Raw genomic sequence first — 25,257 nt, forward strand, 5'->3', positions numbered from 1 at the left:
TGAAGCAGTGTTTCTGTTTTATTGCACTTTTAACAAGTGTTTTTGTATAACTAGGCATTTGATGTCTGCTTGCTAGCAGAGTGAAAGCTCCATTTAGCCAGAGACGCTCTCTGATTGGTTACCCTGAGCATACTGTGGGAGGAATTCAATGTATTTATTGGAGCGAGGAGGGAGGGAGGAGTAGGCAGACGGGGGAAGTGGATGAGGACTTGCAGACCAGCAGAAAGCTACAGGTTGAATATAAACTGCAATATATTTGACCTAACGGGCACTAATTAAGATCATGGCAGTAGATGAGATAAATGTTAAGAGAAAAAGGCAGGGACTGACTGGGAGATTTCCTGTTGGGGACAAGAGAAGTGATCGGGAGGGCCAAAATGGGTTCACTGGTAACAAGTCGCCCATTCCTCCCTTCCACAAGCCTTCGCTGGGTACTCACCGAGTACCAGGCACCACACTGGACATACAAGGGAAAACTCCACACAGCCCTGCCTCCAAGTGACCTCACCTGCCTAAGGCACCCAGGTTCGCCACTCCCAATCTATGTATGGAAAACTTGGGAGGGTCCAGCCAGGGCTAGTTGGGAGGCTCAGGACTTGATTTCAAGGGTCCTGAGTACAGTAGATCAGATTGCTCTGGCAGGTGGTCTGGAGTGACACATGCCAGGGCTCCTTCCTTGGCCCTGATCTGATCAATATGTATATCAATATATTTATTGGTGACTCGGATGAAGTTGGAAAGTTCTAGCGCTCAGACTTGTGGATGGACAAGCTGGGAGAAGGAGGCGAAAGAGTTGGCAAGAGAGCCAGGATCCCAAAGGCTCTCAATAGGCTGGAGCCCTGGGATGACCCTAAAAGATGTCTAACAGGGACAAATGGCATGTTCTCTGGCTGTGTCCTAAACCCTAATATCACAACCCCGTGGAGAGGAAGGGAGGGTGGACAGAGACATGACAGACACTCCCTGTAAACAGACACCAGCAGAGGAGCAGTGCATGGACATTGCTTCTGTCCCCAGTGTTTGTGGTCACCTGGCACAGAACCTGACACTCAGAGGGTGTTTAGTGCACGTTCTTAGGATGATTGTGCAAACAAGGAAAGTACACTAAGTTTAGAGTCGGGCATGTGGCTTCAAATCTTCAGCCTTGGACAAATCAGCAACCTCCTCTGAACTTCAGTTTCCCCATCTATAAAATGGAGGCAACAACGCCCATTGTTTCTGAGACGATGGATTATCATCTCCACAGCCTAGGAGAAGCTGGATTCTATTAAGTCACAGTCCCTGCTTTTGAGCATGAACAGACGCACAAAGAAGCCCTTTCAACACAGCCTGAGAGTTGTAAGAGGACGACAACCCTTGCCTTGGATAGGTGGGAGGTGTTTAGGTGAAGACATGAGAAAGAGCATTCCAAGAAAAGCAAGCATAGTCAGCAGACAGCATGGTGGTGGGAGGTGTGCACAATGTCTAGAGCACTGCCTGAGGGCCACGTGCCCACAATGTGGGCACTTAGGAAGGGGAAGAGACCAGAGTGGTTAGCAGCATGGTCAGGTCAAGCATGGCCTTGTAGGTTATATCCAGAGTCTGAACTGAGCACAGTGATACTAAGGGTTTTAGGCGTGATCAGCTTTGCACTTAGAAAGGTCATCCAACACCCATATGAAGCACAATTGGAGAGCAGTCCGGAGGCAGGGGAGGCTGGGCAAGAAGCTGTGGCAGTGGACACGGGGAGCGGGGTATAGGCTGAGAACAGTCACATGACTTAGAGGGTCTTGAGGCCACTGGACTGGTGGTGGGAAGAGGTGGTTGGCTTATGCTATCACTCCTCTGTGCCTCAGCACCATGGGACACCAAGAAGAGCTGGCTGCACAGGCTATAACGTTGAGTGACCAAGGTTTCTATTCTAATTCCCTTGCTTCTAGCTGCTAGACCTTGGGCAAGGTATATAACATTTTTGTACAAATGGGGACAAAAATGCCTACAACAGGGTTAACAGGAGAATGACATAATAACTATAAAGTGCCAGAAGGTAGATGGCTCACAGTAAGTACTTGATAGATATCATTCAGAATACCCTTCCCCTTTTTTCTGATCAAAAGTCACCTTAGCACTCCAAGTATGAAATGATTAGGGTCTTCACTAACACACCTGTCTGCCTCCTTGCCTCCTCTCACTCAACAAACATCCTCCAGAACGAAAGCTCCAGGAAGACAAGAACCTTGTCTGCCTCCTTCATCACTGCAGCTCCAGCACCAGCACGGAGCCTGGTCCCTAGCAGATGCTCACTAATGTTTGCGGAATTAACTGAGTGTCTCACAGGCACCACTCCACATGCCAAGAATACAGTGATGAGCAAGGCAAATCACAGCTCTCAGGAAGCTTGTTTGAGCAGAGGAGACCAAAAAAAACCCGTATGATTCCAGATAGTGATAATGCTACAGAGTACAAAGGGTGACATGTTAGAAAGTGTCAGGGAAGCTGCTTTACAAGTGATCAGGGAAGGGGACACTGGAGCCGAGTGTTCCAAGCAGCGGGGACAGCTTGAAACAATCAAGAAACCACAAGGTGTTCATATGGCTGGAGCACAATGCATGAAAGGAAGAGACACCCAAGATGAGGCCGGAGAACTGGGCAACGGCCATGTCCCACGAGGACACAAGGAAGAGACTGGCTTTTATCCTCAGCAGGATGGGAAGCCATTGGAAGGTCTTAAGGAGAGAAGTGACTCAATCTGATCTATACTTTGTATGGAGAATGGATTGGGGGACAGGCGAGGATGGAAGCAGGGAACCCAGCTGGGTTTTTGCAGTGTCCAGATAAGAGGCAGCGGCTTGAACTAGAGCACAACAGTGGAAGTGAACGCAGTGGATACTTACTTGCTGCAGTGACCACCTCCCCTGCTCCTCAGCAGCATCTGACCCCCTCGTCCACCCTCGCCCCCAGCCCTGACCACCTGGAGAGTAGATGTGTTTGTGTCAGTGTCCACCACCCACAAGCCCAGGAAGCTCTCAAGGATGGGAGTCAGGCCTGGTCGAGCTCCAGCACCGCTCAGCACAGGGCTGGGTTGGCCATGCTGGAGCTCCAAGGGTGAATCAATGACCCAGTGAAGGAATGAAAGAGAGGCACCCCCACTCTGCAGCCTCATGTCTCAAAGCACAAGAACATCAGTAACCAAAGAGAGAAATGGGGCAGTAGAGGGAGGAAGGTGAGGCAGATGGCAGGCAGTTCTATAAAAGGGCACAGCAGTTACGAGGAATCACAGCAAGGTGCAGCAACCACCTGGTCATCCCAATCTGGGTGTCCACGTGGGTTGGGCCCTCTAGTCAGCCCTGAGGTGTGGGGCCTTGTGTCTGCCCTAAGACTGGCCCCACCAAGACAGGGATGCCATTGGCAGAGAACGCAGGTGCCACTGGGCATGCAACCATAAAGAAAGCCCCTCCGGAGTAGGAAAATCAGGATGCAGGAGGCCTGGGGAAGGCAACTTGCCCTGATAAGAATTTGAAGTAGGCCAGGTAGAAGCTGGGGACCTACCCTGCCTGAGCACTCAGGCTCAGAAACATTTCCAGCAAGCAGGGGTGTCAGGGCTGGGGCCAGGACAAGCAAGGGAGCTCTTCTAGCAGGGCCAAGAAGCCCCCAGGGTCTGTCACAGACCAGCCACCCTTCCACCCGCCAGGCAACACAGTCCAGTAAGAGGCGAGCTGGCAGACTGGGCAGAGGTGACACTGAGGTGAGACAGCTCACTCCCATCCCAACTGTCAATTCCCAGACCACCTCCCTCTCCACCTCGGCCACAGCTGTAGCGCAGGCCTCAGGCCCGCTTCCCCAGATTGGGATCATGCAGCAGCCTATCCCTGTCCAGGCTCTGCCCTTCCAGTCTACTCTCCTTGCTGCACCTGTGTGATCCTTCAAGAGCTGCCCTTTGCCCTTAAGACAGGATTCAAGTTCCTGAACTGGGCCCCCAAGTCCACCTTGATCTGGCTCCCACCTATATCTCTGCTGCTTCTCCTGTGCCCATTTCCTCCATCTACCAAATTCATCTTGGTCTTTCAGTGTACTGTCCCTCCTCCCTGAGATGTCCTCGTCCCCTAGCTCAGTCACTGGGAACCTTGCAGATTCAACACAGGTCCTCCTCCTTCCCAGAACAATCCAGTCCTTGGTCGGGGCTGTCAGGGCTCTCTAGCAGATCTCTTTGTCCCGTGCTTGCCTCCCAGGCCTGTGGGTTCCTCTCACCAATGGCACCAGCTCAGGGCCAGTACGCCAGACTCCCTGCTGCGCTGCGCTGGCCACTGAGGACAAAGATGTAGCAACAGGGTCCCTGCTGTCAAGGAGAGCCAGTGTGCTACGGGAGGCAGACCCACCCACAGATGCCCACCACACAGGAGAGACCGGGAGGAAACAGCCCACCTACTCCAGGGCTCAGAGGAGGGAGGGGAGGCCTTCTGGAGAAAGAGGGATCTGAGCTGGGCTGAAAAGAATTTAATGGTAGAGGAGCAGAAAGGGCATCCTCGGCTGAGGGAAGGAGGCAAGGAAGGAAGAGGGCAATGTCTAGCAAAGCAGGGCTTCGTCTACTGTGGGGAGTGCCGCGGCTGCACTCTGAGAAGCCTGTGTCCGCTCAGCAGGTGATGGAAACCAGGGGAGCTTTTGGAGGAGACTGACATACTAGAATCGGGCTCTAGAAGGTCAAGTCTCCAACCCCCAGTACCCTAAAATGATGGCTAGAAAGGACACAGACCAGGAACCTTTCTTGATTGTTAGTGGGTCTTTGCCCATGTCATACCCACTAGCTGCCACATGGGAGGTCAGGGCAGAGAGAGGGGACCAGAGGGGGAAGCAAGGTCCAGACTCAAGGGGTCTGCACTTCCTGTAGGGGACGGGGAGAGGGGGACGTGGAAAGCTCTGCCCTAGGCTGAACATCTCCTCGCAGGGTGGCAGCTGTGCCCTGACTAGGCCGGGTACAGATCGAGTGGGTCTCAGGTCCTCCGGAGCCAGGCAGGCAGGCAGAAGTCAGGCTGGCCGTTTTGCAGGGGTCATCAGTCTCTCCACCTCCCGCATGAACCGCAGACACAACTCTTCCTGCCAGGGTAGAGCCACACACTGCACGGCCACAGGCAGCCCCACACTCTTCTTCATGGCCTGCAGGGGACACAGGCATCAGGATGGGAGGGAGCGAGGCAGGACCCCACCCCAGGCCCAGGCAGCACCCCAGCCGGAAAGGAGGGCAGCACAGTGGGCCAAGCACAGTCGTTAGGGGTCTTGGTTAAGAAAGACAGGCAAGGACTACACACGCTTACACTGCTTCCTCCACGGCAGCTAGAGTTGGGGCGCAGGTGTAAGTACAGGGGAAGGGGGTACCCACAGGGGCCTGGCCAGGACCCATGGCCTCACCTTCTGCAGCACCTTGTCCCAGATGTCCCCAAAGTAGCCCCTGTAGTGTTCCATCTGGGCCTCGTCCTCGGCGGTCACCGTGGTGACGGGCACCACCCCCGCTGGGAAGTTCAGGCAGTTGTAGAGCAGAGTATAGCTGACAGCCCCTGAGACACAGCACAGGTGGCTGGAGCTGGCGGTGACCTTCAGTGCCAACTGTCCTCTCTATGCCTCAGTCTTCCACCTGCGAAATGGCAGCCTGCCTCCACAGACAGGGAGAGGTTCTCTCCCAGGATGGAGTCTTAAGTGAGTGACAAAGCCCAGGAATGCAATTCAGGGCAGGTGGAGAGCCCGCTGATGCGTCCCTGTGCCTGTGCCTGTGCCCAGGCAGCTTCCCCCACCAGGGACACTGCTCCTATTTTCTCACCTGGACTTCAAACACCACCTCCCCAAACCACAGACTCCAACTTGAATAGTGCTGAGGACAGGGAGCTCATTCCCTCCGAGGGCATTCTACATGATTTCTATCTCTCCAGTCAGCCAGACTGCGAGCCCCCCAAGGGCAGGGTCCTCCCCCAGGGGTGCGTCCCTCCCCCAAGGCTCTTTTTCTACTTCCCAGCTGCCCTGCAGGGCACAAGGCTGAACTCAGGGAAGAGAAGAGACAAGTGGGCGTGTCAGGGGTGTGGCGAGGCAGCAGGCCTCACCTGTGGCCCTCCCTGGGGCATTCAAGTCCATAGCAGGGCCCAGCATGGGTGTAAGCAGCACATCCAGGTCCAGTGCTCTCCACTGTGCAATCACGGAGTTGCGGTACACCTGGGGAAGACACCAGCACACCAGGTGGAGCACTCAGACCCAGCCCATCACATGCACTCTCAATACAGGGACTGTGGCGGGGGTGGCTCTGGCCCCAGCATCTGCCCCAGGATCTGAACTGAGCCACAGTGGAATGCAGTTACTTGGGACATGCAGGCCTGGCTGCTTTCAGGGGGCATCAATTGCTGTACCTCCCACATGAACCATGAACATCATTCGTCCTGCGAGGGCAGCACCAGAGGTGTGAAGAGGCATCCAGGACAGGACCCCCAGGATGACCCAGCCCCCAAGGACAGGCACCCAGGCACGTGAGGCTCAGAGAGCAAGGCCCAAGCAGACCAGGCCAGGGAGTGGAAGGCGGAATGACAGGCTGCTCCAGAAGATCAGCAGGACCAGTGGCCCAAGAGACCCCACCGACAGGTGGCCTGTCCAATTCCACCCTGACCCTGCCCTACCCTAGTCTAGGGGCTCTGGCCTCACCTCAATCTCGTGTTGCAGTTCCCAGAGCTTTCCAGCCGACCTGGGCAGAGGGAGTGAAGTCACAGCTATGATGGTCTCAGCCGTGAGGATGAGCAACATCAGACCCCTACGTGTAACACCTCCCAGATCGCATTCCTCCATGGACCCTTCTCAACTCTATGGGAGCTCTGAGGGAAGTCGTGCAGGCCAGAAGTTCAAACCCCTAAGTTCATGTCCCATTGAGTCCCCAGGAGGGACTTAGGCTGTGTCACTTAGTGACTCCACAGCAGAGCCAGGACCAGACCAACCTGATTCCTATCTACTCTTAGGACACAGGGAAGGCCAGAGCTGTCACAGATCCTAAATGGCAAGAGAAGGAGCAAGTTCACAAGATGTCAGGGTCTGAAAACGGAGTGTTCAGTCCCTGATTTTCCCGATCCAGCCACCGAGGGGCAGGTCGGACCCAGTGCAGCTCAGTTCAGTTCCAATCTCTAAGAGAAGCATCTCTCACGGTTCCCCAGCATCCCCCTCTCCCCTGCTCCACACCGACTCTCCCTGGTCCTTTCCACCCATGCCCTAGCTAGTACGTCTTCTCCTCTCCACCCTCTCCCATCCTGTTCTCTCCCTCAGGCCCTTGCTGCCCAGCCAGACCTGGACCTTGCTAAGACAACTTCAAGGTCCAACCTGAAGGCCGACGAGGTTGCCACTCTGCTTGGGCCACTGCCAGCCTCAGAAGCGACTTCCCTCATCTTTTCCTGTCAGAAACCACTTGGACCCAGGTCAGCAAAAAAAGGGGCGGGCGTCTGAGCATAGGAGATATTCTTACCGAGACTTCATGCTGCTGAGAAAGGCTGCCAACCTTGGGAGCTGCAGAAGGACACAGAGTCAGTGACTCAGCTTTGAGCCAAGTGCTAATAACAATCCTCTTCAGGACAAGCCACCCATGCCTCCTCCCTCTGTCCCTCCCCCCAGGTCCCAGGCAGGCACTCTTTCAGCATGGGAGCTGGCTGAAGATTGAGGGCAGCGGGGAGGAGAGGAGTCTGGGTGGGAGCTGGAGAGAGGAGGTCATGCCTGCCCAAACTGAGAGAGGCTAATGGGAGGGGGAAGAGCCCCGGAGGCCCCTCCCAGACCAGCCCACCCCTTCCACACCCTGTGCCCTCACCAGAGGCTTCAGCAGGAAGGCCAGCAGTCCTCTAAGCCATCTGGGCAGCTTCAGAATTGACACCAGGTCCCCCAAGCAGGGGTCCACGAAATCACCTTTGCTGGGAGACAAAGGGTCCAAGTCCAGGTACTCCCACCCCGGCATCCCTCCCGGCTTACCCCCACCCACTGTACCCCACATTCTCTACAGTGACCCATCCACCTCCCTGTTCATCAGACTCCAGTCACCACTGGTCTCCAATCCTTCATCTGCCTCCTTTCAAACAAGTGACTTGTTCCTGCTGCTCTTGCTTTTGCTGCTCCCTGAAGATGGACTTGTTTCTGCCTGGGCTCCACCCCACACCCACCAGAGCTCCCCAAGGCAGGACTCCGTCTCTCCCTCCCCAGCAAACTCAGCTCAGAGCAATAAGGACTGAGGGCAACACCTCCCTGGCCCAAGCTGGATACCGAGAGCATCCCCTATCAGTGCTGACACCAGCCTGGAGGGACATGCGGTGCAGTCCAGAGTGGGCCGCCACAACACTTATCTTTGAAACTGTCTCCCGCTCTAGATCTCAGGGAAAGATCTCAGGTGGCCGACCCTGGGGCCTCACTCCCAGGGCCAGAGTGAGCGGTAGCCCCTTTGGAAGTCCAGGCACATGACCAGGAGGTACCTTCACAGGCCTGTCCTCTGCCCCTGTCACCTTTTAAGGACTGAAAACATCCAAGTGGAAGCAGCTTCTCTAAACCGGAGCTCTGCAAAGTCCCTTAAAGTAGGTCTGGTCCAACCCACCCACTTTACAGAAGTGAAAACAGAGGATCTGCTCAAAAGGCAAAGACGTGGCTCAAGTCAGAAAAGCCTGGAGTCACAGCAGGATGTCTAGACCCCTCCCCTCCTGCTAGATCCTGCCCTTGTCTCTCAGTCTTTCCCAGATAGGCAACTCCCTGCCCACCTCCTACCTCCCAACAAGCTCAGCTCAGGGCCAATCCACGGATGCTCACTCCAGCCTCCTCTCATGCAAGGTACCTCCAGGCTAAACCTGTAGTTGGAGAGGCTGCGAGGTGCCTGCCCAGGATGCTCAGAACTTCATGTTCAGCAGAGCCCTGGCCCTCATCTTCCCCTAGACTGCCCTGTCCTGAGGGTCATAGCACCCAGCTGCTCTCCCTGGGTCCACCCACGTCCTGATTGCACTGCAGACCCCGAAGCCCAGCATCACTCACAAATTCTGTAGGAAGCTACTGCCACCGTCACTGAACAGTCCACCAGTCGACAGGTTCTCCAGAGCGTGGGGGATGTTGCTCGGCAGGAAGGGAACCAGCTGCGGGGATTGAGGGGTGTAAGGCCCCCAGACCTATAAACTCTTGGTCCCACCATCCCCATGCTGCCCAGGCAGCCCTGAGGATGGACTGGACCAACTCTGCCTGCACAGAAGCCCTCACTGGAGCCACAAAGGCAGCCTTATCGGCCCATGAAAACTCCCAGTAAAATGCACACCATGAGAGAAGTCTGGAGCCACACATAAACTTGTCTCAGATAAGCAGACCAAAACCCACTGGCCCACCACCTCAGGGCCTGGGAACCTCCCGACACTGTGCACCACTGCTTGTGGTTGACGAGGCCCTCTCGATGCAGCGCTCACACATCCCCAGCGCCAGGCTGGGTTCACCATCAATCACTTACCCCAATACTCCCAATCAGCTCCCTAAATACTGGTCCCACAGCGACACAGTTCCCATCTCCAACCACAAAACAATCAGAGTGTGAGGATGCCAGGGAGGAGTGGCAGCCATGGGTAGCAGATAGGCTTCCCTGAACGAGGGGCCCTGCCAGGACTTCCGGGCTCCCACCACCATACCGTGTGGCCAGCAGCCTCAAGGCTCTGCTTGGTCTCCAGCAGGGCCCGCCTCATGGCCGGGGTGGGCATGGTGTAATTGTCAGTTTCATAATACCCCACACGCAGGGGCTGAGAGCTTGTGTAGACCTGGGGGAAGAACATGGGAGTCACGGTCAGGTCAGGGGAGTGCAGCCCAAGGCAGGGCTCCCAGAGATCAGAGAAGCTACTCAGCCCCAGAAACAGCTGTGAGGGCGCAGCCTAGATCCCCTGAAAACCAGCCCCTTCTGACCTGACCCTTTCATAAAACCCCTTCACGATGACTCCGCAGGTGGGCAGAGCAAGGAGGGGGATTTCAATTCGTCATAAGAGGAAACTGAGGCATCAGGTCTAGATAGGGAGATAGGCCCAGAGTGGGGCTGGGACTTGCCCAAGGCCACCCAATGCATAGTGACAACACTAGGTCCAGAACCCAGGCACCCTGTCTCTCAAGCCAAGGCTCTTCACTGCCTGTTCCAAGATATATGTCCTGGCTCCCACAATAAACTATTCCAAAGCTCAGGACAGGGAGCTCACCGCCTCCTCTCCTCCCTCTCAGGAAGGGCTTCATGAACCACTAGGTTCAGTTAGAACATCCTCCTCCGCTGGGGAGGGGGCACTCACCCCGCCCAGCCCAGATCTCCCGCCTGCCAAGGAACACTAAGGCCCACTCGCCTGTCCAGGGGCCCTCGGCCCTTCCAAGACAACTGGGCTGGGTAGGGACAAGAGGTCTGTAGAGGAGAGAGACCTGCCTGACTGCTGAGAGGTGGAGCTTACTCACACAGCCTACTGTCTACATTGCCATGACTTTCCCGTTCCACTGTCTGCATCCATCTAACTTGATGACTCCTGAATGCATTGTACATAAAGTATAAAGCACTTTACTGTCGATTCTTGAAAGACCCATCAACTCTTCAACAGAAGTATCAAGTGACAGTTTATAGCTCAACATTCGTTGAAACCCTCACCTCAAAATCCGCACCCTGCTGTGTCCACCGATCCCAAAGTATTACATCATGACCCTTACAAACCCCCAAGTTGAAAACCCAAAATCAAAATCTCAACCAACATCCCAACTTTGCCCCTCCCCCCGACCCCTCACCCCCGACCCTGGTGCTAAGGCTCTGTTGAGGCAGCACTCTCCCTCACCACAGAAAGTAATAAACTCAGCCTTGTCTGATCAGTAGTCTGTTTTGGTGACATTTTGGAAAGCCGGCATTCGACACTGCCCACAGATCCCAGCTTTCTCTGGGGGGAAGACAGCTCCTCTTTTAACTGTCCTTAACTCACTCAGCCTACATGCCGAGCATCCTACCGGAGGCTGGGGATAGCGACATGAATACAGTCATGCATCGCTTAAATAACAGGGACACAGTCTGAGAAATGCGTCGTTAGGCGATTTCATCGTGCAAACATCAACGAGCGTATTTACACAAACCTATACTACACACCTAGGCTATATGGTACACTGTCGTATATGCGGTCCAGACAGAAACATCGTTATGTGGCACATGACTGTACTGTAAGAAAGGCTCCTTTTTGCTGAGGGTCAAACACAGATGAGGGACAAGAGTTCTCCCTCAAGATGTTCTCGGGCTGGCAAGTGGTTTCTCAGACAGCGGCAGAGGCTGGGGCCAGAACGTGGGGCCTTTCCTCAGAAGAGGTTCCCCACCCGCCAGTTTCTGAGTTTCTGAATGCTGGCAAGGGTTCCCCCTGGTGGCCGTCTGCAGAGCAGCAGCTGATCCTGGTCTCAGGCCCCGGTGCAGGGGTTTTCCTCGAAGGGCTGCCCACACTGCCTGGGGGCTGCTCTCGGTGCTCAGAAGCACGAGGGATAACCGAATCCGCCCCTACCCATGCTCACCTCCTCTTTGAAGGGCAGGGGGGGCACGGTGGGGTCCAAGCGGAACATGTCTTCGCACAGCAGCGCTCGCAGGCACAGCGCCAGGCTCTCCACATCTCGGGCCATGGGGCCAACTGAGAGCTGTACTGTGGGGTGTGGAGGGGAGGGAAGAGAGATCACCCAGCCCCAGTGGGCTCTGGAGCTGGGCCCAAGCAAGGGCTGGGCCATGGCCCAGGAGTGTGAGCAGAGACAAGGAAGGAGGAACTCAGACCTAGAGCACCCCAAGGAGAGGCAGGGGCAGAATTGGATCAGGCAGACCCCCTCCTCCAGGCACTGAGGGAACAACAGATCTCACCTGCCACCTGTCCATAGACACAGCCCTTCAGGCCACTCTTGCTGAATAAGAAACACAAAATGTCGGCAACAGGAAACAGCCACCCGCAGCTCAACCCCACACCCATACGGCAGCTCCCAACTCACCCCACTTTGAAAACAAGGAACCAAGGCCAGTGGTACTGTGACAGTCCCTCCCAGCAAAACCCCAGTGAGGGAATCCCTGCCTGGAGCCCAAAGAGGTGGGATGCTAGGCCAAGCTCACACAGCCAGAGGCCCAGAAGCTCCCTCCACCTTACCTGAGGCGGTTCCCCGTGGGCTTGAGGCCACAGATGCCACAGAAGGCGGAGGGAAAACGGATGCTGCCCCCGATGTCGGTGCCTAAGCCCAGAGGGGAGCCTCCAGCCCCAATGAGGGCCCCCTCGCCCCCCGAGGAGCCACCTGGGCTCTTGGAGGACTTCCATGGATTGATGGTCTGGCCGAAGAGGGGGTTACTGCAGTCATAGCTGGAGGAAGCAGGAATGGGTCAGCCCATGTCACGCTGGCATGGGTGCCCCGGCCCCCGCCCTGCAGCCCTGAGACCCAACCTGAACATGGACTGGGGGATGTTGGTGTGCACGAAGGGCACAGCGCCCTGCAGCTTCAGCACCTGCACCACCACGCTGTCACACTCTGCTGGTACCCCCTCATTCAGGCTCAAGCCCAAGGTCGAGTCCTGGCCCTAGAAGGCAGGAGGGGCACCGAGAGGGACATGGCTGATGAGTCAGGGGCCTGTCAGCAGCCCCTCCCACCACCATCTCCCTGGCCACGGCAAGGCACATCATGGTCCCCTCTCAAGGCCTGTGGGCCTAATACTTCCTCTGAGGGCCCAGGGGACCCAGGACACAGGGCTGGCTGGCAGGGGTGGAGGGTGGGGGCCTGAGACGACGGCAGCACATACCTTGTAGCTGAAGCACTCCTTGAGGCTCACAGGAACACCATAGAGCAGGCCCTGCCTTGGGGCCTGGGACAGCTGAGTCTCACAGTCTGCCAGGTAGGTGGTCACACAGTTAGTCCCTTTGTTCACTTCCCAGGCCTGGGAGAGGGAGAAATGGACACAGGTAGAGTGAGGCTGGCCTTTTGGATTGTGGTAAAACATACATAACATTAACTAGGCCTTTTCCAGAATACCCAGGGAAAGGTAGCCAGCCACCAGAGCCAGGAGCACAGGGGATAACCGAGGGCCAGCACCGCGTCCAGCTCACTGGGGACATCTGGCCCCAGCCTCACCCTGGTTGTCTCTGGCCTCCAACCCAAGACGGAGAGAAAGTACTCCCAGGACCAGGACACAACAGTCAAAGGAGCAAGATCCTAGCCTCAGATGCCCCCCAAGGGATGAGCTGGGAGGAAGATAACCCTTGGCCACTGCCCCCTCCTCCTCCGAACCGCATCCCTGCCCAGTGAGGCAGAGGGGTACTAGACAGGAGCAGATCCCCATCTCAGGTCACTCTGGAAGGCGGCGCAGAGCAGGGCTAGCCCCAGGCTCCAGCCTCCCAGAGCCCAGCAGCGTCTCTGCCCCATGCCTGGCCTGCCTCTGCCCCAGCTAAACCTCCCCTCTCCCAGGAACTCTCTCTGATGCTCAAGCCACGTGGAGGAGGGACTGACTGATCCCAACTGCAGTAAGGGGTGGGAGCTTGACTAAAGGGAAGGATGCACTAACAGTGGCCATCTGCCGCGGGGTCTTTCCAGAGCCCTCAAATCACTCAACACGGCCCTACGAGAGGGAAAGGTCAGGGCAGAATGGGGTGCAGGCTTCGGTAAACATTCCTGTTCCTGTGAAACACCTGAGGAAAAGGGGTGTGGGCCCTACTGCCACACTCGGGCACACCAAATGTGCCCATGCAAGAAGGAAGGAGGCCAATCTCTAGCCAGAATGCTCTCTTCTGGATGATAAAAGAACGGTGGGAACTTTTTCAGGGAGTTGGGGCAGGAGCAACATGTCTGCTGAGACTGTCTGTCCTCTCAGCGCACTCCGCCCAGGGGCTTCCAGGCCTTACTCCACAGGCAGTCTCTCACCCTCTGCCAGCTGCCGTCACTCACACCACTGGCATACACACCCATCAGTCACCAGACACTCATGTCCACCTGCTTAGTGGTCACACTCACTATCACACACTCTCTTTCAAGAAATCATACAGAAGTCACACTCATAAAGCACAATTCTTTCTTTGCTTCATTTCCAACATTTCTTGAGCACTAACTATATGAAAGACCTAGTGTTCAGCACTGAGGTGCAAAGACAAACAAGACAATCTCTATCCACAAAAAGCCCACATTCAACATGGAACAAAGAAAGACAAGGCAAGCCCTGTGACGCGATGAGAAATGTGCCGTTAGAAAGTGAACACTGAAGAGGAAATCCTAACTTGGGCTGGGAGGGAAGGAGAGTCAGGGGAGGCTTCCTGGAGGAGGTGACTCCTCTCTGAGCCCTGACTCAGTGCCGGGAGCCTGCTGCACCAAGCAGGGCAGGAAGAGGGAGAAGAGCCTTCCAGGTAAAGGGAACCTCATGCAAGCCACTGCAGAGCATGGCAGGCCCCAGGTGCCCGGGAACTGCCAGCAGCTGAGCTGCTGAGGCCCCAAGTTCCAGAAGGCCTGAGCCAGGGAGGATGCTGGAGGTGGGGGAGCAGCAGAAGAGCAGAACCTGAAGAACTAGAGACCTGAGAGGGCATCTGGCCAGGAGGCTGGCACTTGGTCATGGAGGTAAATGGTGGTGGAGGACCAGGGGGGCTGAAGGGGGTGAGGAGAAGAGAGTGAACTAGTGAACTAGAGAGAGCTATAAGAAGAGAACAGACCAGACTTGGTGACCGACAGGGTGGGGGCGGGAGAGACAGAAGTCTGGGCTGAAAGCCAGGTTTCTAGCTAAGACAACATGCTCAGTGTCCCCACCACCACACACAGAGTCAGCCTCTCTTCCCTCTCACTCCCACCACACACACACACACACACACACACAGTGCTGTCTCCTTCCCTTCCTGGCAGGCCCTGGCACTATGGTCCCACCATGGCCCTCAGCAGGACAAATCCAGGCCAGGTTTCCCCTACAGCCTGTGCAGAGAGGGAGGGAGGAGCCAGAGGATTACCAGCAGGCCTTACCTTTCCCACATAGGTAAAGAGCGCGGCTTCTGGGGACAGCTCCCCACCATGTAACTTCTGCACCAGCTGAGGCAGCGGCAGGGCCAGCAGCGCCTCTGAGTCCAGGTCGGGATTCTGGGGAGACACCTCAGGTCAGCCCTCCACTCCCCACACGCACTGTGTGCCAGCAGCAGACACCTGTGGCCCGAGGCCCAAAGTCCCCACACCCACCAAGCAGACGCTCACTGTCACATGCCAATCCATGACAGACAGGCCCGCCCCCTGCTCTGACACCAGAAACGTGGCCTGGCCTGGGTAGGCCCTTGCCACCTGTAAACCGTACAGATACATATCTTCGAGAAGCTTCCTGGAGGGGGTACCCAGGAGAAGCTACATCAAGCTGATTATTACACGGTTACAAACAAGGACCAACGATGGCTGCCTACTGTGTGCCAGGCACCATGGTGGTGCGCTCTGTTTTGATTAAATCTTACTACCATTCCCATTGCACGGATAAAGAAACTGAGGCTCAAAGAGGGAAGTGCGCTGCTTAGGACCATACAGATAAACTACAGTTCTCTGTCCACTCAGCACAGGCTGCCCGCTGGCTGTCCACCTGCACCTGACCACCCAACCCTGGCAGGGGAGGGGGAAAACAAGATCTCGTCCTGAGTGGTTGGGGCTGTGGCTGGAGGTCACACTCAAGAGAGAGGATTTTTCATTCATCCACAGGATTAGGTGTCTACTCCCTACCAGGTACCACAATAAGCTGGGGATACAGCCATGAACTGTATATAATAAGGCATGTAAAATCAGTGAACTGTATTATAAGGCGCATCCGTGCGCTGTGGAGCTTATAGAAGGAGCAAAGTTGGGGGTGAGCAGATAATTAATAAGTAAACAAATAAGAATTTTAATAGTAGGGGCCGGCCCAGTGGTGCAGCGGTTAAGTGCACATGTTCCGCTTTGGTGGCCCGAGGTAGGCAGTTGGGATCCCAGGTGCAGACCTACGCATCACTTATCAAGCCATGCTGTGGCAGGTGTCCCACATATAAAGTAGAAGAAGATAGGCATGGACGTTAGCTCAGGGCCAGTGCTCCTCAAGAAAAAAGAGCAGGATTGGTGGCAGATGTTAGCTCAGGGCCAATCTTCCTCAAAAAAAAAAGAGAATGTTAATAGTTAGACATAGCTTTAAAAAAATAAAACCATGTACAATGAGTGGGCAGCATGCAGGTAGAGGTTGATCAGGACAGAGCTCGCTGAAGGAGGAGGGACATCTGATCCGATGCTTGACTGCCAGGCCTCGAAGTCTCCCAGAGTCATCGCATTAACCCACTTGCTTCCTCCTCAAGGGTATTGGACTAATTAGTAAACACGGCTAGAGAGGACATCTGAGTCACAGCCACCTCTACCCTCCTCTGCTCTTGCCATAGTCCCTAGGGGCCTCCTTGTTGCCAAATCCAACAGATACTTGACTCTCTTTATTCTGCTCTGTGTCTCACTGAGGCGCTCAAAGGTGCTGAGGCCACACGGCAGCTCTCTTCAGTTTCCGCTTGGGCATGGACATTCTATCCTCCTTGCGGTTCCTCCTGCCTCTCTGCTACTTCTGTCATCCACTTATTCAGTCAGTCAACAAACATGTTCTCAACCTCTATTATGTGCCAAGGACCTTGTGAGAGGCTATGAATTTAGAGGCAACCAAGACAGATGAGTCCTGCTCTCAGAGAACTTACATTCAAGAAAATAAACAAGTTTACCAACAATGGACAGATCGTGGTAAGTGTGAGAAAGCAAACAAGCAGAGCATTATGATGGAAATAGAGGGCTGACTAAGATGGAATGGGCAGGGTCTCTGAGGAGGCGACATTTCAGCTGTGATATGAAGAATGAGAAGGAGCCAGACGTGGGGAGAAACAGAGGCTCCTTGAGGTTCCCCTTCCCTCTCCGATGCTGGGAGAAGTCATTCTTTCTTGTGGCTTCCACTCCACGCTCTCTAGGTATCCCAGAGCCTCCAGATCCTGCACCCAGCCTGACCCAGCTGAGCCCCAGCTGCTCCCATGCCCCGATGTGCTTCCCCCCGACTACCCCACTTTCCATGGGGAGGCTCCTCCTCCATGTCCCCTCACTCAGGAAGGGCGCTGCCATCCATCCAGATGTTAAAGTAAGAAAACAGGATCATCCTGGATTCCTCCATCTCCCTCCCACCCACATCCGGTCAGTCACCAGGCCCCCCAAGTAGCTCTGGGAAACGGCCACCTCTCCATCTGCTGTACCCAGACCCTCAGCGGTGCTCCTCCCTCGCCCCCTCGGTCACACAGGGGCCACCTAACTGGCTACCCTGCCCAAGGCTTGCCGCTCCCACCCACGCTTCCTGTGAGGCAGACAGTGCAAAGCCCAACCACGCCTTACCTCTCCCCTAAAAACCCCCATTGCACCACCAGCTCCAGAGCATGCTCCAAGAGGCGCCTCCAGGCTGCGGCCCTGTCAAACTCCTCTGCACCCCTCAGTGCGACACCACCCACTCACATCCGCCACATGCCCAGAGCCAAGCACCCACCACACAGACCATCACACAACCTTTGTACCCCGGCCTCACTATTAGGACACTCTACCCCCCACTGAATTTGTTAAATGGATACAATACTTACTTGGGTTTTTTTTAATAATGCAGGGAGCTACAATGAAGAAAAATGGATCCCTGGTCTCTCCCCCACCCCAACACACTAGGTAACCCCTGGTGATATATTTTTTTTTAAAGATATACAAAATGAAAAGTGAACATTCCCCTCACCTCTAAATGGGACCACCTTGTCCAGTGCCTCTGCTGAAAAGGGAACTACAGTTAACAGTTCCTTTTTTTTTTTTTTTTAGATTTTTTTTATTTTTTCCTTTTTCTCCCCCAAAGCCCCCTGGTACATAGTTGTATATTCTTCGTTGTGGGTCCTTCTAGTTGTGGCATGTGGGATGCTGCCTCAGCGTGGTTTGATGAGCAGTGCCATGTCCGCGCCTAGGATTCGAACCAACGAAACACTGGGCCGCCTGCAGTGGAGCGTGTGAACTTAACCACTCGGCCACGGGGCCAGCCCCATCACCTAACAGTTTCTAATGAAACCTCACAGGAAAAAAAAATGTTTATGAGAAACCCACAATGTACGTAATTGCCTGTATAGATTCTATTTTTGCACAAAGGGGTCATTCTACACACACACTACTATATCTTGCCTTTCTCACCTCACAGTGAAAATAGCAAGATTGCTTTATGTTTTTTCTGATTGTATACATATGTGCACACTGTTAAAAAAGAAGCCTGCCTGACAGCATGGGGAAGAAAGTGAAGATCACCAGAGAACCCACCACACTGGTAACTACCACCGACAGTCTGGTCACCACCATTTTCCATCTCGCTACAAGGTGCCCACTGAGTCCCTGTGCACCTCAGCTAGAAGCCACCAGCAAGCTCCCCTCTGTTCTCAGCACACATTTTAATTCTTTCCTATGTTCTTCTGTGGTGACAGTGGATGACATCATTGCTAACAGCTATTTTTAAGTCTTCAACTAGTTATCAGGCAGCTAAGACATTTTTTCTTTCACAAGACACCAAAAGAAGTCTGCACCTCCAGGAGGCTGATCTGCGAGCAGGATGGAAATTCGCTTTGTGTGGAGAATGCAGGGGAGTGTACACATAACTTCACCTAAGCGTGTGGCCATGTTGTATGCACTCTCTTTCAAGGGAGGGACACCAGAGCTGTCACGGAATCACTGCCCCTCCTCCCTCTGTTTTTCTCCCTCCGAAGCACCTACTGTCCTAATTTCAGGCATCCTAGATTGTCCTCCCTCTCTTTCTCATTCTCCCTCATGGTTTTGATCACTTCTGTCCTATTTCAAGAGATCTATTCCATTTGATCATGTAGGCCACTGATCCTGGTCTCAAGGAAAACCACACTGACCTTCAATTCTTCTACTGAATCACTTTGTTCTAAGGTCAAGTTCAGGATGGGCTTGGAGAAGGCCAGGAGATGGAACTACAGGTCAGATCCAGTTGAGGGAAGTGGCATTTGGAAGCCCAGTGGGATTTTGACAAAAGGGGTTGCAAGAGACATAGGAAAAAGGCACTGTGGATAAAACCACAAGTGCACTGGCACAGCTGTTGTGTCCTATCTCTTTCGGCCAGAATATCCTATGAATGGGGCTCGCTCTCCTCAGTCTAGAGAGTATTGAAACTCTTTCAGGGGGCAGGGTGGGAAAAAACGGGCCAAGAGGTGTTACAGGCAAAGCCTCACCTGGTCAACAGAGAGCTTCCAAAAACATGCCTCACTCCAGAACTGCTCTAGAGTCTAGAGAGAGGTGGGCCAGCTTGTGATGGTTGAGGAAGTGCTGAGGATTCCCGTGCCCCAGCACTGTCTTAGAACACAGGAGGGAGCTGGGCTCCCAGCTAGCTTTGCCCAGAGTCTCTCAGGCAGGAGCTGCTGGATTCTCTCAGGGCCTGCCCAGGGCCCTGCTCACCTCAGTGCCCCCTGCTAATCGGGGCTGAGCTGAGAAAGCTCCAGAAGAAAGGCTGCTGAGACAGCCTCAAAACCCGCCTCTCAGTCATCCAGCAACCCCAGAGCCAAGCAAAAAGATGCCTTTCCGCCAGGCAGGGAGGAGGAAGGAGCTGGTCCCAAGGCTGGGGCTGAGTTCAGCTAAAAGCCCACCTCCTACCTGCCCCCAAGGCCTACAAAGCTATTGTCATCAGGATCCCACCCCTTTACTGACTGCTCAAAACCATGGGGCTCCTGAAATTACTCTCCCTTTGTTCTCCACAGTCACTGGAACACTAAAAGGTAAATTTCTCTACCGAGAAGGGTCAAGCCTTGGTGTTCTGAGGCCAGGCTCTCTTGCCTCATGGAGGGTATGTAAACAGCTTTTTGTATTTCAGGGTCGAAACTTCTACCCTGGACGATTCAGCTCTCAAAAATAATGAAAGGTGGTCGCTCCAGAGGGACGCTGTGTAGACACTGATGTTTGGAGGTGAAGTGAGGAAGATTTCTACCACCTTCTACCCTTCTGCCATCCCACACTCCTGCCAGCCCGTGGGTTCCTTGTGAATAGGAGGGGAGTTCTGTAGGCAGGAACCGTGGGCACATTCCTGCAGCTGCCTCCACGCAGCTCCTGGAGCTGACAGAACTCAGCTAGCTGCACAAAACGACTTGGGGCCTCCAGAGCAGCCGAGGGGCTCCAGGCTGAGCTGGGGGTCATTGCAAGGATCCCTGAGCACCGCACCTGGGAGCTCAGCCGGAGAAGGAGAACTAGACAGTGCAGAACCTGTGCTCAAGTAGGGGAAGTGGCCAGTTTGCATTGAACACCTGAAAACTGAGTGATGGAATTTTCAGCCAGCTTGAGGAGAGGAGGCTGGAGCCAAATACATTTTGATTGGCATCCAAGGCCCGGTCTCCCTTCCTAATCTCTCTCCCCTGCTCCTCTTCACTGGAATGAAGCTGGATAGTCCCACTGGGCCTCTCGATTCTAGTTACAGCTCTGCCTCAACTAAAAAATCACTTGCTACAGCTGAGCACCTGCTAACTGCGATTTTCTGTGACTCCCTCTCTGTCTCCCACCTAGGCACATCCTCCTGACTCCTGCTGTCCCCATCACCTGGAATGTCTTCCCACCATCAGATCCAAATCCTTTCAAACACTCCCAGCAAGTCTTTCCTCCTTCAGCAGGTAAGAACATCTCCCAGAGTTCAGCATTTTGACTTCTACCTGGGTTCAGTGTCTCACACACCTGGAGGAAAAGCTCCCTCTTCTGGGCCCCTCTTCCACCGACACACACAGTGAACTGATCCAGAGGACAAAAAGCTTGCTCGGCAGATCACCCAGCGAAGGGCTGGAACTACCCCTGCTCATGGAAGGGGCTTGTCGGGGTTGGACACCACAGCCTGGGCGGCAGGAGCTGGGGAGACGTTCATTCCAGCCCGGCTCTGCCAGTAACTGCCTGTGCACTTAGGCAAGTCTCCTTCGGGCTCCCTCTTTGAGTCCTGAGGCACAAATCAATGAGTTTGAACTGTAAACTCCCCGGCTTTCCTCGGCCATCACTCAGTGATTCCAAAGTCCTAAACTCTAGCCTCCCGTTGGTTCTCACCCTCGCGTTTTAGCGTTCTAATAGTGATCTTGAGACTCTTTGGCACGGAGCAAAGCTCCTCTTTGACCCAGTGCAGCGAGGGCCTCCACAACCTGCCCTACCCCTTTCGATTCCCTTCCTCCCCTTAGCCCCACCTGGCTCAGGAAGAGTACAGAACGCATCACGGCGAGGAGGGGCTCCGAAAGTTACAAACCTGCGCTGCCCGCCACCTGCCCCTCCGAGCGCGCCGCGCGGCTTAAAGTGCCGCTGGGGATGCCCCCCTTCCCCCCGTACCCCAACCCCGACCGTCACCTGGAGCCGGAAGCGCTGCGCAGCCTTGTCCATGTTCTCCAGGGCCGCTTGCTGCCGCTGTCGCGCCCGGGCCGCCGCGCCCCGGGCGGTCCGGCGACCGCGCCAGCGCAGGACCACGGTCGTCGCCACCAAGCAGCAGGCCAGGGCAACCCCGGAGGCGCCGGAGAGCGCGTCCCACAGTTCGTCCAGCATCATGGTCTCCCGCCGCCGACCGCTGCCGAGAGCGACAGCTGAAGGATCAGCACGCGCCGATTCCGCCGCAAAACTCGGCCTGGAACGCCGGGATCCCGGGCCCGCCTGCGTGGGAGGGGCGGAGGAGCGCGCCGTTGCCAGGCAGCGGGCGGGAGGCCGGCGGCGCGCAATGGTCAAGGTCAGGCCCTGCGGCCCGGCTGGGGTCGCTCCCCGCGTCTTCCCACCCTGAGCCAGGCGGAGCAGGAGGGACATCCGCTTCCCGGGGGGCGCCCTCGGAAGTATGAGCGTAGCAGCCTCCGCCCCGCGCACCCCAGAATCCCAGAGCCCCAACTCCCGGAAGATGCAGCTCAGCCCCAGCCCTCCGCAGCGACAACTGGGCTCGCGAACCTGATTAGTCCCTGCAAACAGTCTAGCGGCATCTTTCCTGGAGAGTCTTGCGTGGGGGCCGTGCACCGAAGGGCGCCCACCTCTCCCCTGCGCGGGGCTTCCAGGGCGCCAGCCCCCCCAACGGACACAGGAATTTTATCTCAGTGCTCCCACCTGCTGCCCCCTCCCCTTTCCCCAACGCTGGGGGGAAGCCCGTGTCTCTCGCCCTGGGCTCTTCTTTATGGCCAAAGCACTCATCACTTGACCTTTTGCTCAGCCACCTCCCGCAGACTGGCCTTCCCAGGGTCACCCTCTTCCGGTCCTGGGCCCTACTGGACTTCACCCCCGGAAGTAGGAAGAACTCTTGACCAGGAGGAATCTGGGGACCTGGCACCGTTCATTAGCGGGGTGGGGGGATTGTATACAAACACAAAATACTTCTCCCGTCTAGGCTCTCTCACAGGACTTTATGTGCTTTATTTCATTTGTCCTCCCAACAGACCTATGAGGAGGGCCCTGTTTTATCCTCATTTTACCCATCACTTCTGTGGGTCACACAGGTGACTGAGTGGGGATTCAAACTCGGGTCTAATCCTCAACCATTGCTCTTAACCATCAAGCAGAACTCCAACTACGGCCCCCCGAAGTGAAGCTCTGTGGGGTGGGGTATAGCAAAGTGCTTTGTGACTGGAAACACTGCTGAAACTCTCTGCTGTCGCTGCAGTTCTGTCCTTACCTCTGAATCTCTGCCTTTACCTGTATAGGGGGAGGGTTACAATGCCCACCTCACAGGATTGGGAGGAGGAGTCTGTGAGGTCCTCTATGTGTGGTGCCTGGCACATAGCAGGCCCTCCATAAATGTTTAGTGACTGAATGAAAGGGCTAGCTCTGAAGACCCTTGAGTGTTGCTGGAAGAATCCGGACCTGAGGGCATTGCAAGTCACTGTCAGGCTCTCAGCATATTTGGGAGGGGCCAAGGACTAGGTCATTAGTCATGGTTGAATGCTGCTGAGTTGCTACTTGCTGTTGATGGCCCTTTGTAAGTTTCAAATCCCTGGAGCTCAGTTTCCCTAGAAGAGGAGAGCTGACAGATGCAGGGGGATGGAAAGCCCAATCTGAAGTAGGTCTTGCAAGGTCACCTCTCCCCATCTCCTGAGAGAATAAAGGGATTCTAGCCCTTGATTCACCCATCACTGGCTGGGGTACCTTGGGTAACTCAATTTTTCCTTTTGTAAAATGAGAAACATTCTTCCTGACCCCCTCTCTCTCTCAAGAAGGAGAAAATCAGATTATAGTTATGGGGAAACTCTGGCCATCCCTGAGGCTTAATCATAAAGTTTGTAACGTGTTGTGAGTTGGGCCAAGATTTGTTAGTTTAGGAACGCCATTAACAAAATATTCACTTAACGTTTGTTTGCTGTAATGGTAGTTTTTCTAAGTAGTAGCTTCCTGGGGGCATATTAGACAGGATGTAATTTCCAGAAAGGATCTGGGGGATCTCGGTGGGGTATGGAGGCCAAGGCCCCAAGTGCTGGACTGAGACTAATGTTCAGGTCGCTGTGGGCGGCCACGTCGGTTCTCTGAGAGACTCCGGGGACTCTTGCCCTCTGACAGTCTGTGGTTCAGTTCGGCAGACACCCACTGAGCCCTGCTACTGTAGGCCCCTTGCTGTGAGCTAGGGGAGCCAAGGCAAGTACCAGATCTCAAATCCGGCCTTGTGGAGCTCTGATTGGGAAGGAAAAACCGTGCAGAGACCAAAAACGAAAAGGCATGCTTTGCTGCAAAGGCAGAGATCATCCTGCATGAACCCAAAGGGCCTTGGATGCCTGGCCCTTGGGCTGAACAGCCCTCAGGTAAGCCAGATAGCACAGTGGTTCAGAGGTTGGCTCTGGAGCTGGAGCGTCCAGTACCCCATTTGTTGTGTGACTGTGCCCCAGTTTCCTTCCCTGTAAAATGAGGATAATAATAGTGTCCCCCTCCCCCAATTCTTCAGTACTATTGTAGAATCAAGTGAGATAATAGAGGTAACACAGCCTGAACAGGGCCTGGCATATAGTAAGTGATGCAGGGTCGGTGAGCCGAGGAGTCGAAAGAAAGATTTCTTGGACTCTCAAGATCTGGCAGTAGTGCTCTTTTTATTTAGAGAATAGTGTGGAATAGCATGGGGACAGGACCCATGGGCAGTGAAGAGCTCCTGCTGCTGCTGCATGGGGACAGGACCCATGGGCAGTCAGAGCTCCTGCTGCTGCCCTGAGTTGAGGGTTAGGGCTAATTTTATAAGGCATGGATATGTGACTTATTTTTACTGGAAAAAGAAAAGATGATGTAAAAAGTCATTAAATGATTTCAGTGCAGATGGGGTCTGGTTATTGTGCGGTCATATAACTTTTAGATACGAATCTGGCCATATAGATCGGCATGTAGGTGAGGATGCCCTGGGCTTCTCTCCCTGGGGCAGCCCTAATTCATACCATAAAAAAATCCACTGGGTCATATAGTTTGGCATGTAGGCCAGGTCACCTTGGGCTTCTCTAGCTGGGGCAGCCTTAATCCACATCAGTAAGCAATCTATGCACCTTAATCATTATATTATTATTGTTATTATTTATTATTAGAGAAATAGAGAGCTACAGAGAAAATAATCCATAACCAATCTATAAATGAAAATTTGGGTGAGTTTATTCTGAGCTGAAATCTGAGGACCATGGCCCAGGGCCTTTCTTCCCGAAGGGAGAAAGGGCACCAAAGAAGTGGGGTGCACAGAGTGGTTATATATCCCCAGAGAGGATGTTCCACATAGGATTGAAATGTCCCTTTTACAATAGTTTCGAGACTGCTCTGTCGGCACAGCAATTGATGGAAATAGCAGGTAGGTCTTCTGTCTCAGTGAACACAGCAGGGTGGAAGTCTGTTGTCTCCAGCTGAGTGGTCAAAGGTGAGTGCAGCAATCAGTTCCTAGCCTAAGGAAAGATGCTTATCCCTAAGAAAATGCCAATGTGGGGGGAAGTTGCACCTTTATCTCAAGGGCCTTTGTTCTGGCCATAGGAAATGTCTAAGCAGATATACGGTGTGTGCTCAATTGCCACAGTCAGGCCCTTTTGGAAAAAACAAAGTCAGGCCGAATTAGGTTTATACCAAATGGCTTCCTCATATACTCCAATATATCCTATTGCTTGCCATTTTTATTTGTCACTTCACTGTAAAATGAGGATAATAATAGTGTCCCCCTTCCCAATTCTTCAGTACTATGGTAGAATCATGTAAGTTAATAGATGTAACACAGCCTGAACAGGGCCTGGCATATAGTAAGCAATCTATGCACGTTAATCATTATATTATTATTGTTATTATTTATTCTTA

General features: G+C 54.3%; 1 protein-coding gene and 1 long non-coding RNA gene across 4 annotated transcripts in view; one reads left to right on the forward strand and one right to left on the reverse strand.

Moving 5' to 3' along the window:
• On the reverse strand, positions 1–22,243 carry FAAH (fatty acid amide hydrolase). 3 transcript variants are annotated; one of them, XM_070609742.1, is made up of 16 exons: positions 21,919–22,243; positions 21,340–21,636; positions 14,950–15,063; positions 12,758–12,892; positions 12,405–12,538; positions 12,117–12,323; positions 11,840–11,880; positions 11,506–11,630; positions 9,630–9,755; positions 8,995–9,092; positions 7,796–7,895; positions 7,460–7,500; positions 6,655–6,694; positions 6,066–6,174; positions 5,383–5,528; positions 1–5,130 (listed from the first exon to the last, which is right to left on the reverse strand). In XM_070609742.1, the coding sequence occupies exons 2-16, from the start codon at positions 21,532–21,534 to the stop codon at positions 5,002–5,004; spliced, it is 1,740 nt and encodes a 579-aa protein (XP_070465843.1). In that variant the 5' UTR covers positions 21,535–21,636; positions 21,919–22,243; the 3' UTR covers positions 1–5,001. The 3 variants fall into 3 exon arrangements, 2 of the variants coding, with proteins under 2 accessions (XP_070465843.1, XP_008532664.1); XM_008534442.2 differs by having other exon boundaries at positions 21,340–22,231; XR_011537379.1 differs by having other exon boundaries at positions 4,459–5,130; positions 5,383–5,620; positions 21,340–22,211.
• LOC139081908 (uncharacterized) overlaps positions 21,518–25,257 on the forward strand; it is a 12,254-nt gene continuing 8,514 nt past the window's right edge. Inside the window, exon 1 of the long non-coding RNA XR_011537383.1 lies at positions 21,518–23,750. This is a non-coding gene — a long non-coding RNA (uncharacterized lncRNA). The remainder of the gene's footprint in view (positions 23,751–25,257) is intronic.

Source organism: Equus przewalskii, chromosome 2 (assembly GCF_037783145.1).
Source record: "Equus przewalskii isolate Varuska chromosome 2, EquPr2, whole genome shotgun sequence".
NCBI classification, from domain to species: domain Eukaryota; kingdom Metazoa; phylum Chordata; class Mammalia; order Perissodactyla; family Equidae; genus Equus; species Equus przewalskii.